This window comes from Doryrhamphus excisus, linkage group LG9, assembly GCF_037039965.1.
Source record: "Doryrhamphus excisus strain RoL-2023G ecotype Guam linkage group LG9, RoL_Dexc_Guam_v1.1, whole genome shotgun sequence".
NCBI classification, from domain to species: Eukaryota; Metazoa; Chordata; class Actinopteri; order Syngnathiformes; family Syngnathidae; genus Doryrhamphus; species Doryrhamphus excisus.
In genome coordinates, this window is record NC_136365.1 from 2,003,323 (window position 1) to 2,017,065 (window position 13,743).

The window sequence follows — 13,743 nt, forward strand, 5'->3', positions numbered from 1 at the left end:
AGGCATTACATCATCTTGGAAGGCAAGGTCTAACAATAAAATAATAGAGAACAGGCTGAATAAGTGTAAGATATGCTAACACGATAGTTATTCAGCTACACAAAAATTAAACATGAACAGAAAATGTGTCCAGTGTTTATGTAACATAAACACTTTTTTCATTTATAAGCCGCATTTATAAGTCGCTCTGGAGTATAAGTCGCAGGAACGTCCAACCTATGAAAAAAAGTGTGAAATACGGTAAATATAAATAGCGGCATCGGCAGAAGACTCCTGGGCCAAAATGCTCTGCTAATACAGTAAAGTCTCGTTATATCGATATTCTCGGGAATCGGAAAAAATACCAATATAACCGGACTATCCATATATCCGATCCTGCGCCGAACTGCATTAAAAGTGGGCAATAATGCACATTTCCCGGCAAATTTCTAGTCTTTTATGATATAATTAGCTCCGTTAGTGCGATACACGGTTATTATGATAATCCGGTTACTAGGATGCCCTTTTCATCTCCCGCCAGCCAATTTGGTCTGCTTATATCGATACAAAAGCAGCTTAAATCAATCTTTGCTTAAGGATTTCAATACCAAAAAAGAACACGGCGAACGGCTGCTTCCAGTCAACTTTATTTTTCACACTTCCACCACCAGAGCGCAGCACACACACCGATTCCCGCACTTCCTGGTTCACAGGTCATGCTCAACTCGCCCCACATAGCTGGCCAAACACATGCCTGCAACAGAAGAACCGTGTTCTTTTTTGGTATTGAAATCCTTAAGCAAAGATTGATTTAAGCTGCTTTTGTATCGATATAAGCAGACCAAATTGGCTGGCGGGAGATGAAAAGGGCATCGTAGTAACCAGATTATCATAATAACCGGGTATCGTACTAACGGAACTAATTATATCATAAAAGACTAGAAATTTGCCGGGAAATGAAAATAGTATCGTAATAAGTAGTAATTCGTTATAACCGATATCAATATAACAAGACTTTACTGTATATAGATATGACCTAACAATACAATGGCCTGGATGAACAAGAATATTCACAGTAATAACAGATAGATAGATACTTTATATCTATTTAGCAGTGGTAATAGCGGTACAAGCAACAGAGGTGTTCAAGATCCCGTAAAAAGAAGTAAATGACGATTATGATGGCTGGGTTTGCTTGACGTCCCTCGAGAGGAGGAGAGTATCACAAGTGGATTGGACATTTTATGAATTTACATTACAATCTTTGGGTTGTAGTGATTATTGTTCTCATTTACAGTATGCCTTTATCGCTAACCATTTCCAAACCACAATCATTTGAAATATTAATGTCAAAACTGTCTCATATGGAGAAAAAAAAAGTGTATATATTATCTGGGAGCAGGTTTTTGTTGGCTTTGTGCATGATTGTAGTTGTTTTGAAGATGCACTAGATCAGTGCATTGATAGTGGCGCCAAACTGAACTGTACTATAGTACAGTACTTGCAGGCTTAGTGAAAACATGTCTAAATTGTCCTCACAATAAAACACTGTTCCCGTCTACTTTGCTTGAAAAAAAAAAACATCAATAAAAGCGGTGTCTTGACAAAGACAAACAGAGGCTCTTAAAGCTCATAACTCCTGCTGCCAGAGGCACACCTCTAAAACGGCACCAGCCCGTGTGTTAGTCAGTTGTTGCGCTACAGAAGAAAACGCAGCAAGAAATCCAGGCTTGCTGGAGGCAACGTGCCCAAACAAAACGTCCGCTGGAAGCCGATGTTTTTCTTTACGATGTACAAACCGCGTCTTTAAGCAAAGATTAGTTTAAGGATTACAGAGCTGGTTGCTTTTTAGCTGCTGGTGAATGCTGAGAGTTATCCTCCCTTCTTTTTTTTCTTTCATCTTTTATACTCATTAAACAGCGTGGAGATGTGTGATAGAGCAGGAAGGGGAGAAGAAGGGAGAGATTAGATTCTCTGACACCCCGCTAATTGAGCGATCTCCTTTGCACCCAACCCCAGCTGCCAAGTTTTAATTAGCAACTAATCAAATCAATATGGAGCTTGCCAAGCAAAGAGGGAGGTACCTTGATCGTGGGATAGCTGTCTGGATCACAGCTGGCTTTGACCTTTGCACTCGCGAGCAGATGGTGTGGATGGGCAACCGATTCAACAGAGCGACGCTTTCAATGAAATTATAATTATAGAGCAACTTTCATTCATCGTTTATTTTCTATTTTCTGAGTAGACTCCGGTTTGGTTAATTCAATCACAAAGCACAAGTTCACCTACAAGCATTCACACCCGTGGATAAGTTTCAGTCTCTAATGGTGAGAAAAGCCACATTTGAACCCACAACCATGGATGGAGGTTGTTCAATGACGGAACAGGATCTTCTTCTTTCTTTTTGGGCTTTTCCCTTCGGGGGGTCGCCACAGCAAATCAATCTCCTTCACCTGCATGTCTCTCTCACACCAACTACCCTCATGTCCTCCTTCACTACATCCATAAAACTCCTCTTTGGTCTTCATCTACGTCTCCTACCTGGCAGCATCCTTCTACCAATATATTCACTATCTCTCCTCTGGACATGTCCCACCCATCTCAGTGTGGTCTCTCTTACTTATCTCCAACATGTAATGTCCCTCTGATGTACTCGTTCCTGATCCTGTCCATCCTGGTCACTCCCAATGAGAACCTCAGCATCCTCAACTCTGTTACCTTCAGTTCCGCTTCCTGTCTTTTCCTTATTGGCACTGTCTGGAGAGTCCAGGCCAGGGGTGGGCAAACTTTTTGACTCGCGGGCCGCATTGATATGACAAAATTTACAGGGGGGGGGGCAGACTATATATTTTACACGTAACAGTCCACCTGGTATTATTGTATCTGTAAAATTGTCATGCAATCTGCTATTATTATTTATTATTTTATATTTATATTTAAATATTTGAAAAATAATAAAATATTATAATAATTACAATAAAATTAAAATAATAATTATTATATTATTATTATGTAAAATATGCAAATATAACAATAATATTGTATATAATTAATATAATAATTATCATTAATATAATTAGAATAATCATAATGTTCTAATAATAATTATAATAATCATAATGTTCTCATAATAATTATAATAATCTAATAATAATAATATTAATTATTATTATGTGCTTGTGTCCCTTTTTTCAGGAGCACTTTGTAAACAACAGACCATGTCAAAAAACTTTTCAAATAGTCATCCCATTATCGTGGTTAAATGGTTCCAGACCGGACTGCGATAAGTGAATTATATTTTTGTAGTCTAAATTCAATCTTTACCATTATTAGAAGCCCGTATAAATGAAATAACACCCCAATTATTACAAGGGCTGGCACGTGTGTTGTGGACCCCAGAGCAGAAATGTTGAAAAAGACGGTCACCGAGAAGCTAAAAGTACAAACGAAAGCACAAAGAAGGAAATATAGGTGGTTCAACCACTTCTAGGAAAAGCAGGAAGCAAAGAATATGAATACACAAAGTATATTGGCAAAAAATGGTAGGTGCAAATGAAGCGTAGGCAAGGCAACAATCTGGCAAGGAACAATCAGAGTGACATGGCTTAAGAAGCACTAAATGCTAATTAGCTGCGAGTGCGCAGTTCAGGACAGCAGAGAGCAAGAGATAAACACAGCGAGCAGATCATAACACATATCAAGTTAGAGTCGATTAAAATTAAACAATAGTACTGTAGTATTAGTAGTAGTATTAAACAATGGATGCACTGAATTTCGCACAGGTTGCCAGCCGAAGCTAGTCGTGCACTTTATTACCGATTATGCCAACAACATCCCTGGAATTTATAGTCTTCTAAAAATACAAATCCCCATAGGAACCACAGCTCCCCAGTGGAGCACTCATGCAACCCTACATCATCATGCAGTACATACAGTACATAAGTCATTGGATTAACTTGCGTTGTCACTTATTTACACAATATGTGGAATGTGTTGAGTTATTTCTAAAACCGTTCGACTATTACGGAATCTCCAAAACTGAATACACCCCTGATAGTTCAGCAACCATTTTATTACATATCTTTAATAGTATATAAATTAAATGTGGCTATAAAGTCACTGTCAAAAATGAGGACACCCAATGGGGGTATAGATGGGACACCAGGTATACTTTAATAAAATATTATAAAAACACATCTGCTCCGTTTGAATACATTTTCAAATGTTAAAATGTGTTTTATTAAGAATGGACAGCGTATCATTCCTGCCATCAAGCACATCTGTCCTGCATATGAATTGTTGTGTTGTGTTGTGTTGTGAAGCAAAGCAGCTTTTAAGCTCATGTCTGCCTAAGGAGAATGTCAACACAATGCCAATCTGACCTCCCCTGGGGGGGTCCAGCTGGGTCGGACGTCTTCTCAAGCCCCAGGGCCACCCCAGTTCATACAGCTGTGATCTCTCTCTGTCGCAAAAATACACGTTCAGAGACACGTTTGAATGAAGCATTCAACATTTACATACAACTTGGAACACTTGGAACAGGCTTGGCCGATATCAGTGATGTGCGATGAGGTTTATGACTGGTGATGATAACCAAGAAGACCATATGATCCTCCTATCTCGTGTGGAAGTGGTACATTTTTATGCTTCTTATTTTGTCTTTCTTACTCACTCTGTTACCTTTTCCACTCTTTCTTACCACTTTCTTAAATTTAAAATAAATAAATTGGAGGCCAACTAGTTAGCTCGCTAGTTAAAGAAAATATAAGAAATATCTCACAGTATGTTACAGTAAAGTTTTACTCCAAACTGCATCCACAATAATGAGTATATTGTGTGATGAGATTTATGACTGGTGAAGATAACCAAGACGGCCATATGCTCCTCCTATGTCGTGTGGAAGTGGTACATTTTTATGCTTCTTATTTTGTCTTTCTTACTCACTCTGTTACCTTTTCCACTCTTTCTTACCACTTCCTTAAGTTTAAAATAAATAAATAGGAGGCCAACTAGTTAGCTCGCTAGCATGCTATGCAGCCGAGGCCATCCCTTGTATCCCTGCAGTGATCCTGTAGCCCGCATATTAGCAATGTGGTGTAAACAAGATTAATAAGAGCATGTAAAGGTGACTATAGGGGTGTTATTTCATGTCTGCAGGGCTCATATTTAAAAGTCATAAATAGGTTTTCTGTGCTCAAACTACAAAAATATTAAATTAATTCATATTGAATCGTACTTATCTGATCTGGAACCAATTAACTGCAATAAATGAGGAACGAATTTATATCTTTGCAACTATATGGGTGTTGATTCATGTCTCTGATGATGTTAAAAAACATATTTAGAAGATTGGAAACAGTTTTTTTAATCCCATAACTATGAAAAAAATTAATTTACAAAGAAGGAATCCTACTTTGCAGAAAATCAATTACCCCATTTGGGTTTGGAACCAAGCAATGAACAAAGGATTACTGTAATAAGTTATAGAAAATATAAGAAACATCTCACAGTATGTTACAGTAAAGTTTTACTCCAAACTGCATCCACAATAATGAGTATATTGATATCTGTCAATATATTATATTGACAGATATCAGTGATGTGCGATGAGGTTTATGACTGGTGATGATAACCAAGACGACCATATGCTCCTCCTATCTCGTGTGGAAGTGGTACATTTTTGGCTTCTTATTTTGTCTTTCTTACTCACTCTGTTACCTTTTCCACTCTTTCTTACCACTTTCTTAAGTTTAAAATAAATAAATTGGAGGCCAACTAGTTAGCTCGCTAGCATGCTATGCAGCCGAGGCCATCCCTTGTATCCCTGCAGTGATCCTGTAGCCCGCATATTAGCAATGTGGTGTACAACAAGATTAACAAGATTAATAAGAGCGCGTAAAGGTGACTATAGGGGTGTTATTTAATGTCTGCAGGGCTCATATTTAAATGTCATAAACAGGTTTTCTGTGCTCAAACTACAAAAATATTAAAATATTAAAAATGCAATTTTTTAGTTTAGTCCCGGTTCCCATTGATGCTCGAGACTGGATGCCAACCGTAGTGATTTGATGGCCAAGGTGATCTCCAGCAAACAAATGCATGGCCTTAGTAATAAAATCAGCCACTCGCTGTTATTACATGTACATTATCAGCTTGTGTTCGTTGCCTGCTAATTAACCGATGCTTAACATGCATGGAGGACCTTTGCGGCGTCGCCTCCACAGCCCCAGCACGCCAGCAGTGGGATCTCCAAGTTAATCACATAAGATTGGACTCTGTAGGAGTATGATGCCCTTGAGGGATGGGGTCCGGGATGGATGCTTCCTAACTATGTCATTCATCATATTGCCCACAACGTGTGTGTGTACGCCCACCCCTCGTATCGTACCACCTTAGATCAAGCTAGTCAATTAAGGCAGACAGACAGAACAAAGTGAAAACCATGAGATCATTTGATGAGTATAGTAGCCATACTGTAATACTGCATCACCCTCTAGTTCACCTTCTCTGACTTGTTTGTGACAAGAACACTTTGTTCCAAATGACTCGTTCAGCCAATTCTTGGAGAAGGTCAATTTCTGTTCCAGTATGACTGCGTCCGAAAAGCAAGGTCCATAAAGGAACTGTTGGATGAGTTTGGTGTGGAAGAACATGAGAGTCCTGATCTCAAACCTTTCAAACACCTTAGGGATGAGTACAGTTTAAATAAGTTTATATTGTATTATATATAAACTTGGGCGGCACGGTGGTCTAGTGGTTAGCGTGCAGACCTCACAGCTAGGAGACCAGGGTTCAATTCCACCCTCGGGCATCTCTGTGTGGAGTTTGCATGTTCTCCCCGTGCATGCGTGGGTTTTCTCCGGGTACTCCGGTTTCCTCCCACATTCCAAAAAACATGCTAGGTTAATTGGCGACTCCAAATTGTCCATAGGTATGAATGTGAGTGTGAATGGTTGTTTGTCTATATGTGCCCTGTGATTGGCTGGTGACCAGTCCAGTGTGTACCCTGCCTCGTTCCCAAAGAAAGCTGGGATAGGCTCCAGCACCCTGCGACTCTTGTGAGGAAAAGCGGTAGAAAATGAATGAATGTGTTATATTGCGTATGTGGGTGTACCTCGCCTCTCGCCCAAAGTCAGCTGGGATAGGCTCCAGCACCCCCGCGACCTTCGTGAGGAAAAGCGGTAGAAAACGAATGAAAGAATATGTGTTATATTGCGTATGTGGGTGTACCTCGCCTCTCGCCCAAAGTCAGCTGGGATAGGCTCCAGCACCCCCACGACCCTCGTGAGGAAAAGCGGTAGAAAATGAATGAATATGTGTTATATTGCGTATGTGGGTGTACCTCGCCTCTCACCCAAAGTCAGCTGGGATAGGCTCCAGCACCCCCGCGACCTTCGTGAGGAAAAGCGGTAGAAAACGAATGAAAGAATATGTGTTATATTGCATATGTGGGTGTACCTCGCCTCTCGCCCAAAGTCAGCTGGGATAGGCTCCAGCATCCCCCGCGACCTTTGTGAGGAAAAGCGGTAGAAAAAGATATGAATGAATATGTGTTATATTACGTATGTGGGTGTACCTCGCCTCTTGCCCGAAGACAGCTGGGATAGGCTCCAGCACCCCCGCGACCCTCGTGAGGAAAAGCGGTAGAAAATGAATGAATGAATATGTGTTATATTGTGTATGTGGGTGTACCTCGCCTCTTACCCAAAGTCAGCTGGGATAGGCTCCAGCATACCCTAGCGACCCTTTTCAAGACAATACTGGTCCTGTATTTACTTGGTTTTGGATCTATACTATACCATACTGTAGTATAATAATGTCTTCTCAGTAATATTATCTTCAACGTCTTTTTGTTCACAGCTGAAGTTGAACAAGTATTAAATGGCGTCCACTTAGAAAATAATGTGTCATTGCAGGAACCAACTCTTAAAGAGCGCCTGCCACAGTAAAATACATTCTTACCCGGCCTGTTATTAAGTAATCATGAATATTTCAAGCCCAAAACCGACTTGCTGCCCGCCTTGACTTTTGCAGATCCGCTTTTCTTCACTCTTTGGGGTTCCTCTCTCATTAGTGATTTATGGCATTGAAAGAGGTGTGGACTGGATCCACGTTTCAGACCTTTGCTGCCATTCCAATAAGAACTGTGTTATCTGAGAATCAATCATAATTAGTCTTCCTGCTTGCCAAACTGCTTGGCCTGAATTGAATGCGGCCAAGACACGTAGCGCTGCTGCCACCCTGTGGTAGGCTTAGGAAACTACATTCAGAAGTCACCTTAAACCAGGGGGTGTTCAAATGATCTCCACCGAGGGCCACATACTGAAAAATAAAAGGATGATGCAAGGGGCACTTTGATATGAAATGTTATTTTCCTCATATTACATTAGTCTAAAAAAAAAATAAAACTCAGGATAAGCGGCATAGAAAACAGATTGAGATTTTTTTTTTTAAAGCTTACTTCAATCTATGTGCCACCTTGGACAAAGTGTTGTCTAGTGGAAAAAATAGAAAAAGGAAAAATGGGAAAAATAATAGAAGTTAAAATAACTGCCGGAAATGAATCGAATAAACACAGTAGCCCAAGTATAGGATAAATAACCCCTTAACTAACATGTTTTAAATATATCACATTTATTGCTGAAAAAAAGATGCGTATCACAAGTTAGGACAAAAACGTCAGAAAACTCCGCATGCAGAAATGATCACTTCTATCATATTTCCATCTACTGAATTAGGTCTATGCGCAGTGTAAATGTCTCCGCAGCAAAGATCATTTTTAGTGATGGGCGTACTCCAACATCCAGTCCTTAAAAAAAGGCAGCAGGATTAGAGGTGCTATGAAGCCATGCGGCAGGCAGGTGGTCTGTGTGCTCCCACTAGGAGCATTTGGACAGATGTTCCATTAGCAGCCTGTTAGCTGCTTTTCTATAGGTCACCAGAGCTCTCACAGGATGTTTGCAGACATGACTAGATACACGGACATGGAGTCCAAGACGACATGGGTAGAAATCCTCAGCACTTTACACTATCAGCAAAGCATGTAGCAAGAATGCCACGGTTCTTAAAAGCATTCAAGACATTCTGGTTGTGTTCAATCAATGTACCAAGTGTTGAATAAAATAAGTCAGAAGGACCAAGAGCTTTTCCCTGGTTGGTTTTATTTTCAGTTCTTTACATTTTTAGAAAAAGAATCCAAGGATTTTGCCTCCTGTATGTTTCCGTCTGGCCTCTTCATGGTCCATGATGCCAGCTGAGGTGGTCAGTACAATGTATCTGCAGAGAACGCAAGAATTCAGGATTTGTTTTAGTTGAATATATCATAACTCCAGGATAAATGTGTTTAAACCATTAGAGCAAGCAGTTATTGCTTGTAGAACTGCTTAAGCTGAATTTACATCAAGCTTGACTAAAGAATGACTTATGCTTAAAAGGGAAAGTGCACTTTTTGGGGGAATGCAAACACATTTGCCCCCTTTTCTGTGCATTATACCATGAAAAGACAAGTTAATTTCAGCCAGCTTGCAATGCTGTCATTGGGATACACATTTCTACCATGAAGCCCTAAAAAACCCTCCAACAATGTTGCATGGTTTGATAATGTGTGATCACAGCATATACAATACATACACTGATGACATGTTATGTTCGAGGTACATTGATATATAAACTTATGCTAGTTCTGTTAAAGCAGCGGCAGTAGCAACATTTACGGTGTCCGTTCTCCTTGGGATAGTTGTATTCCAGCACAAGACGTGTGCTCTCGTCCTCGGGTAAAAAAAAAATACTGATGGCAAACGAGCATCTTGTTGAGTCTTTGACACAAAATTGAGAGGTACTCATCTACTCTTCCATCTATGAATGACATCAAGGCAAGCGGTCAGCGAGGTGTCTAATTAATATCAATACACAAAGGAATAATTTTGGTAGCGTTTTAAAACATCAAAATACAGCAAGATACTGCAATTACCACGTAATCACTGTACATGGCAATGTATGACCGCAGCATGTACTGTATAGCAAACGATGCAACGTTGACTGATGGGGAAAAGACTCAACTGGCCTGGGAACACCTCGGGATCCGCTGGACAAAGTAGGAGGGAAGTCTGGGCTTCCCTGCTTAAGCTACTTCTCCCGCGACCCGATCTTGGATAAGCGGAAGACGGATGATATTTTCCATAAAAAGAATCCATCGGTAAGTTGAACAGTACCAATTAATTCAAAATATAAATGTGCAGCTTAAGACGTTTCTTTAAAACTTGGTACATTGCAAAGGACCCGTTTAACTGTCAAGATCAAATGTTCTGCTCCAAGTACAGGAAACATACAACTTTTGACAACGTTTACATGACTAAAGTATTTTTTCCTCAAAAGAGAAACTAAAGTGACAGGTACACACTGCCATTCTTTTAAACCCGCTTTGATGTTTTAAAATGAACATCCAATTGAAGAGCCATTTGTATTGGTGGCGCTAAATCTGTCTCAGAGTTCTTTAAAATTAAAGAAATAAATTAGAAGGCCATCTTGTTTCTGGTATGAGAGTCATCAGTCCGTATACACTTCACAGCACCAGGGTAAATAAATCTACGACGAAGTGGCTGTACATGCAAATATGGCTATTATTTACTAGAACTTCCTGCATAAGGTTAGTTATCGCGTGAACGTCTGCTCTTGCGAGCATATTTTCCGCAGCCAGAGCAACACACTGACACTTTGCAGGAAGACGGATTAGGATCAGGGCCGCTGCCGGGACGGATCCAGTGTGAGCCCGGGGTAAGGAGTGGAATTCACATTCAGCTGCAAGAGTTGACTGCATGACTTCAAAAGGGCTCCTTGGTCAACTACAGTAGATTCTAAGCACAAATTTAATACAGCTTGTGCCGTATGTCCACAAGTTGGCACAATTCTCAGTCAAGGTAAGAAGAAGACTAGATATATTCAGTGAGATCCAACAAAGACCACAGGCACAAACCACAAATGTATATCTAGCATATGTATTTTACTTTTCAAACAGAAATGTGCAAAGTGTACTTTCACACATCGATACTTCGCCTCAAACTATAATTCAGCCTGAGGGATTTCCCTCATGGTTACTACAGCAACTCTGACTTGTCAATATGACCAAAGAATGACCAATACTAGAGTGTCCTGCTAAAACTTTTTTTTCATTTCAGAACCGATTCTGATGAAGTATGGGCCGGATACCAGTTTCAATATACTAAAGTATCAAAATATCACAGTTTCAAAACTGCTAAAACCGTTCCTGCAATATGAGACAAAGTGGAGGTCCAGTACAGCCACTATGTGTAAATACTTCACGTTCCATTGTATTCCTTGCAGTCGGAACTGGGCTTCGATGTGCTTAAACCACAGGCGTCTGCTGTGCTGCCGTCAGGCATAGATATAGCACCGGCGTTAGCTGCCTTGGTAGCAGTGAGCGGCGCCAGTTGGGCCACGTTGTCGTCAGTGGCCTTATTACATCGACTAATGAAAAAAGCTACACAGCTGAGATCCACCAGTCCTTGCTAAAATTGCTGTTGTGATCACATGGGTTCTGCACACAGTGCTGCTTCGGGATAGAAGTGCTGGCGTGGAGTCTGGCATTGTATCAGAATGCCAATATAGAAGATTTAAATGCAGGTGGGTATAATTTGATGTTTTTGGCTAGCATATATCTGTCAATATCAGTTTGAGAGTCCCCCGCTCTAAAACCACAACTGCAAAATGCTTACACCATGTCACACCAGTATACCAAATAGATGCTGATTGCACACAAAATGGTTGGTGACTACTAAATACATATATTATATTACTAAATATCACAACATCACTACAATTGAAATATATTAAAAAGATGGCGACCAAGAAGTACAAACTGTGGCTCAGAATGCTGTGTTGAGGGTCGATGTTAATTTTGCCACGTGTTTCTGGAGCTTACAACACCTCACACGAAGGTAAAATGGGGTGCTTGATTCTCTCAAGCTAAGCAACCTACAGCACAGTATGGCCTCATTGGAAGGATTCTTTTTTTTTTAATATTACTGGCTGCCAGAGCTATTTGTTAAATGTTATCAGAATATTTCGATATAGCATAATTCCGTATATTGACCAATAAGTCATGGACCCACACTATAAAGACATCAGACTTGGATGGGGTATAATGATATAGAGCAATAGTAAGAAACTGTCTAGGATAACAGTACCTCAAAAGGAAAAAACTGATTTCATGTTTGTGCAGTAAACATATGACTGTATGGAGTAATGAGATGGATTGTCTGGTATCTTGATTCTCACCCAAACTGTCTTGAAGGCAACAGGTTATTCTGCCACTTCTCCAGATCCTTGAGCTGGAGATCAAAACGTGGACTGATCACGCCACACTGCGAGATACACACAAAGAACACCGGTTACTATATGACACTGTTGCCCAGAGGTATGTTTTAACTGAATGAGTGTCGAAGATCAATAATTACACAGCATTGTGACATTAAAATTAAAATGCTCAGAGACAAGTGTCACGTCTTTACCTTGTTCAGCCTTCCTGTGAGATTGACAACTATTTTTCCGGCTCTGTGGTCATCAATGATCTCAAACTCACCAATGTAACCTGCAGACAATATTAACATTAGTCCACTATTGAAACCAGGTTTACTTTTCATTTTCTTCCAGTAGAAACATTATGGACTCCTACCATGCTTCATCATGACGGTTAGGAAGCGCACAATGACCTTGGAGCAGGGTCTGATGAGGACCTGGCGTTTCCCACGCTTCTCTGCATTGTTGATGCACTTCAGAGCATCTGCGAGAACGTTCATGCGCACCATGATGCCTATGATCACAAGAGGTGACATTTCACATTGTTAGTTACATTTAATCAATTCCTAACGTAAAAAAAGGTCAGATTCTCTAGTTTCTCACTGAGCTTTGTGTATTTAGATTGCATGACTTGGTGACTATTTTGCATTTATTTTACATCAAACGACGAGTTAGAGGTAAAGCCAACACTTAACATTTTCCAAAAATGAGACATTTACACCACATGCAGGGCACTATGCTTGCTCGTTACACTGCAAGCTGAAGTACTTTTATAAAATATATGGCAGCAATTTAATCCCGGAACACATATACAAGATATGTAGCAAGAAACCACATCGCAGCCCATCGCCAATTGACAACTTAAGATGGCCAACGACAGCGAGCTTTTACGAGGACATTCAGTGCCCCCGTCCCAACACGTATTTGCATAGAACAGTCTAATCAAAAACAACATTTAGTAATGACCATAGCTCCGAAATAGCTTACGGAACTCCGCCTGTGCTCAACAAAAACGTGGTCTACAACACAGGGACTTTGTCGGTCCTACGGCGCGTACTGGAGTGCTTGGGCTGGGCAGAGAGAAATTACGCTAAAATTGTATTCTTCAGAGGTGGGAAAAACGCCATACCGGTCAAAAAGAGCTCCCATACAGATACGCTTCTAAAATATTACCGCTCTGGGACATTTAAGAAGAAGATGCACAAGATATAGAGTAGATTGTGGTTAACAATATTGAAAGACACCTTACCGGTTCTGCAATATGGCGGAAAGAGGAAGTAGTACACGCTCGCGATGCATTATGGGATACGAGAAAAAAGCTTTTCTAGTCGAAATTTACCGTAATTCACCATGAAATACATGTATGTTAGGTTATCATTCTATGTGTTGTTCCGTAAATTGAAATATATGTAATATGTAGCATATTTCCAAATATTTGTGGTCTTTATT

At 40.2% G+C, this 13,743-nt stretch overlaps 1 protein-coding gene across 2 annotated transcripts; it reads right to left on the bottom strand.

The window, feature by feature from the left end:
• Positions 1–9,123: 9,123 nt before the first annotated feature.
• Positions 9,124–13,702, bottom strand: rps15a (ribosomal protein S15a). Of its 2 annotated transcripts, none has more exons than XM_058070687.2 (5): positions 13,544–13,702; positions 12,671–12,808; positions 12,507–12,586; positions 12,274–12,359; positions 9,124–9,255 (listed from the first exon to the last, which is right to left on the bottom strand). In XM_058070687.2, exons 2-5 carry the CDS (start codon positions 12,801–12,803, stop codon positions 9,162–9,164), a joined length of 393 nt encoding a protein of 130 aa, XP_057926670.1. In that variant the 5' UTR covers positions 12,804–12,808; positions 13,544–13,702; the 3' UTR covers positions 9,124–9,161. The 2 variants fall into 2 exon arrangements, with proteins under 2 accessions (XP_057926670.1, XP_057926677.1); XM_058070694.2 differs by having other exon boundaries at positions 13,424–13,544.
• Between the last annotated feature and the right edge of the window lie 41 nt (positions 13,703–13,743).

Bases quoted from the DNA above. Each gene is read 5' to 3' on its own strand.
- rps15a (XM_058070687.2), bottom strand. From the start codon at position 12,803: ATGGTGCGCATGAACGTTCTCGCAGATGCTCTGAAGTGCATCAACAAT. The intron at 12,587-12,670 runs GTAGGAGTCCAT...TATTGTCTGCAG, and splicing joins AACCGTCATGATGAAGCATG to GTTACATTGGTGAGTTTGAG. The intron at 12,360-12,506 runs GTAAAGACGTGA...TGTATCTCGCAG, and splicing joins TCACAGGAAGGCTGAACAAG to TGTGGCGTGATCAGTCCACG.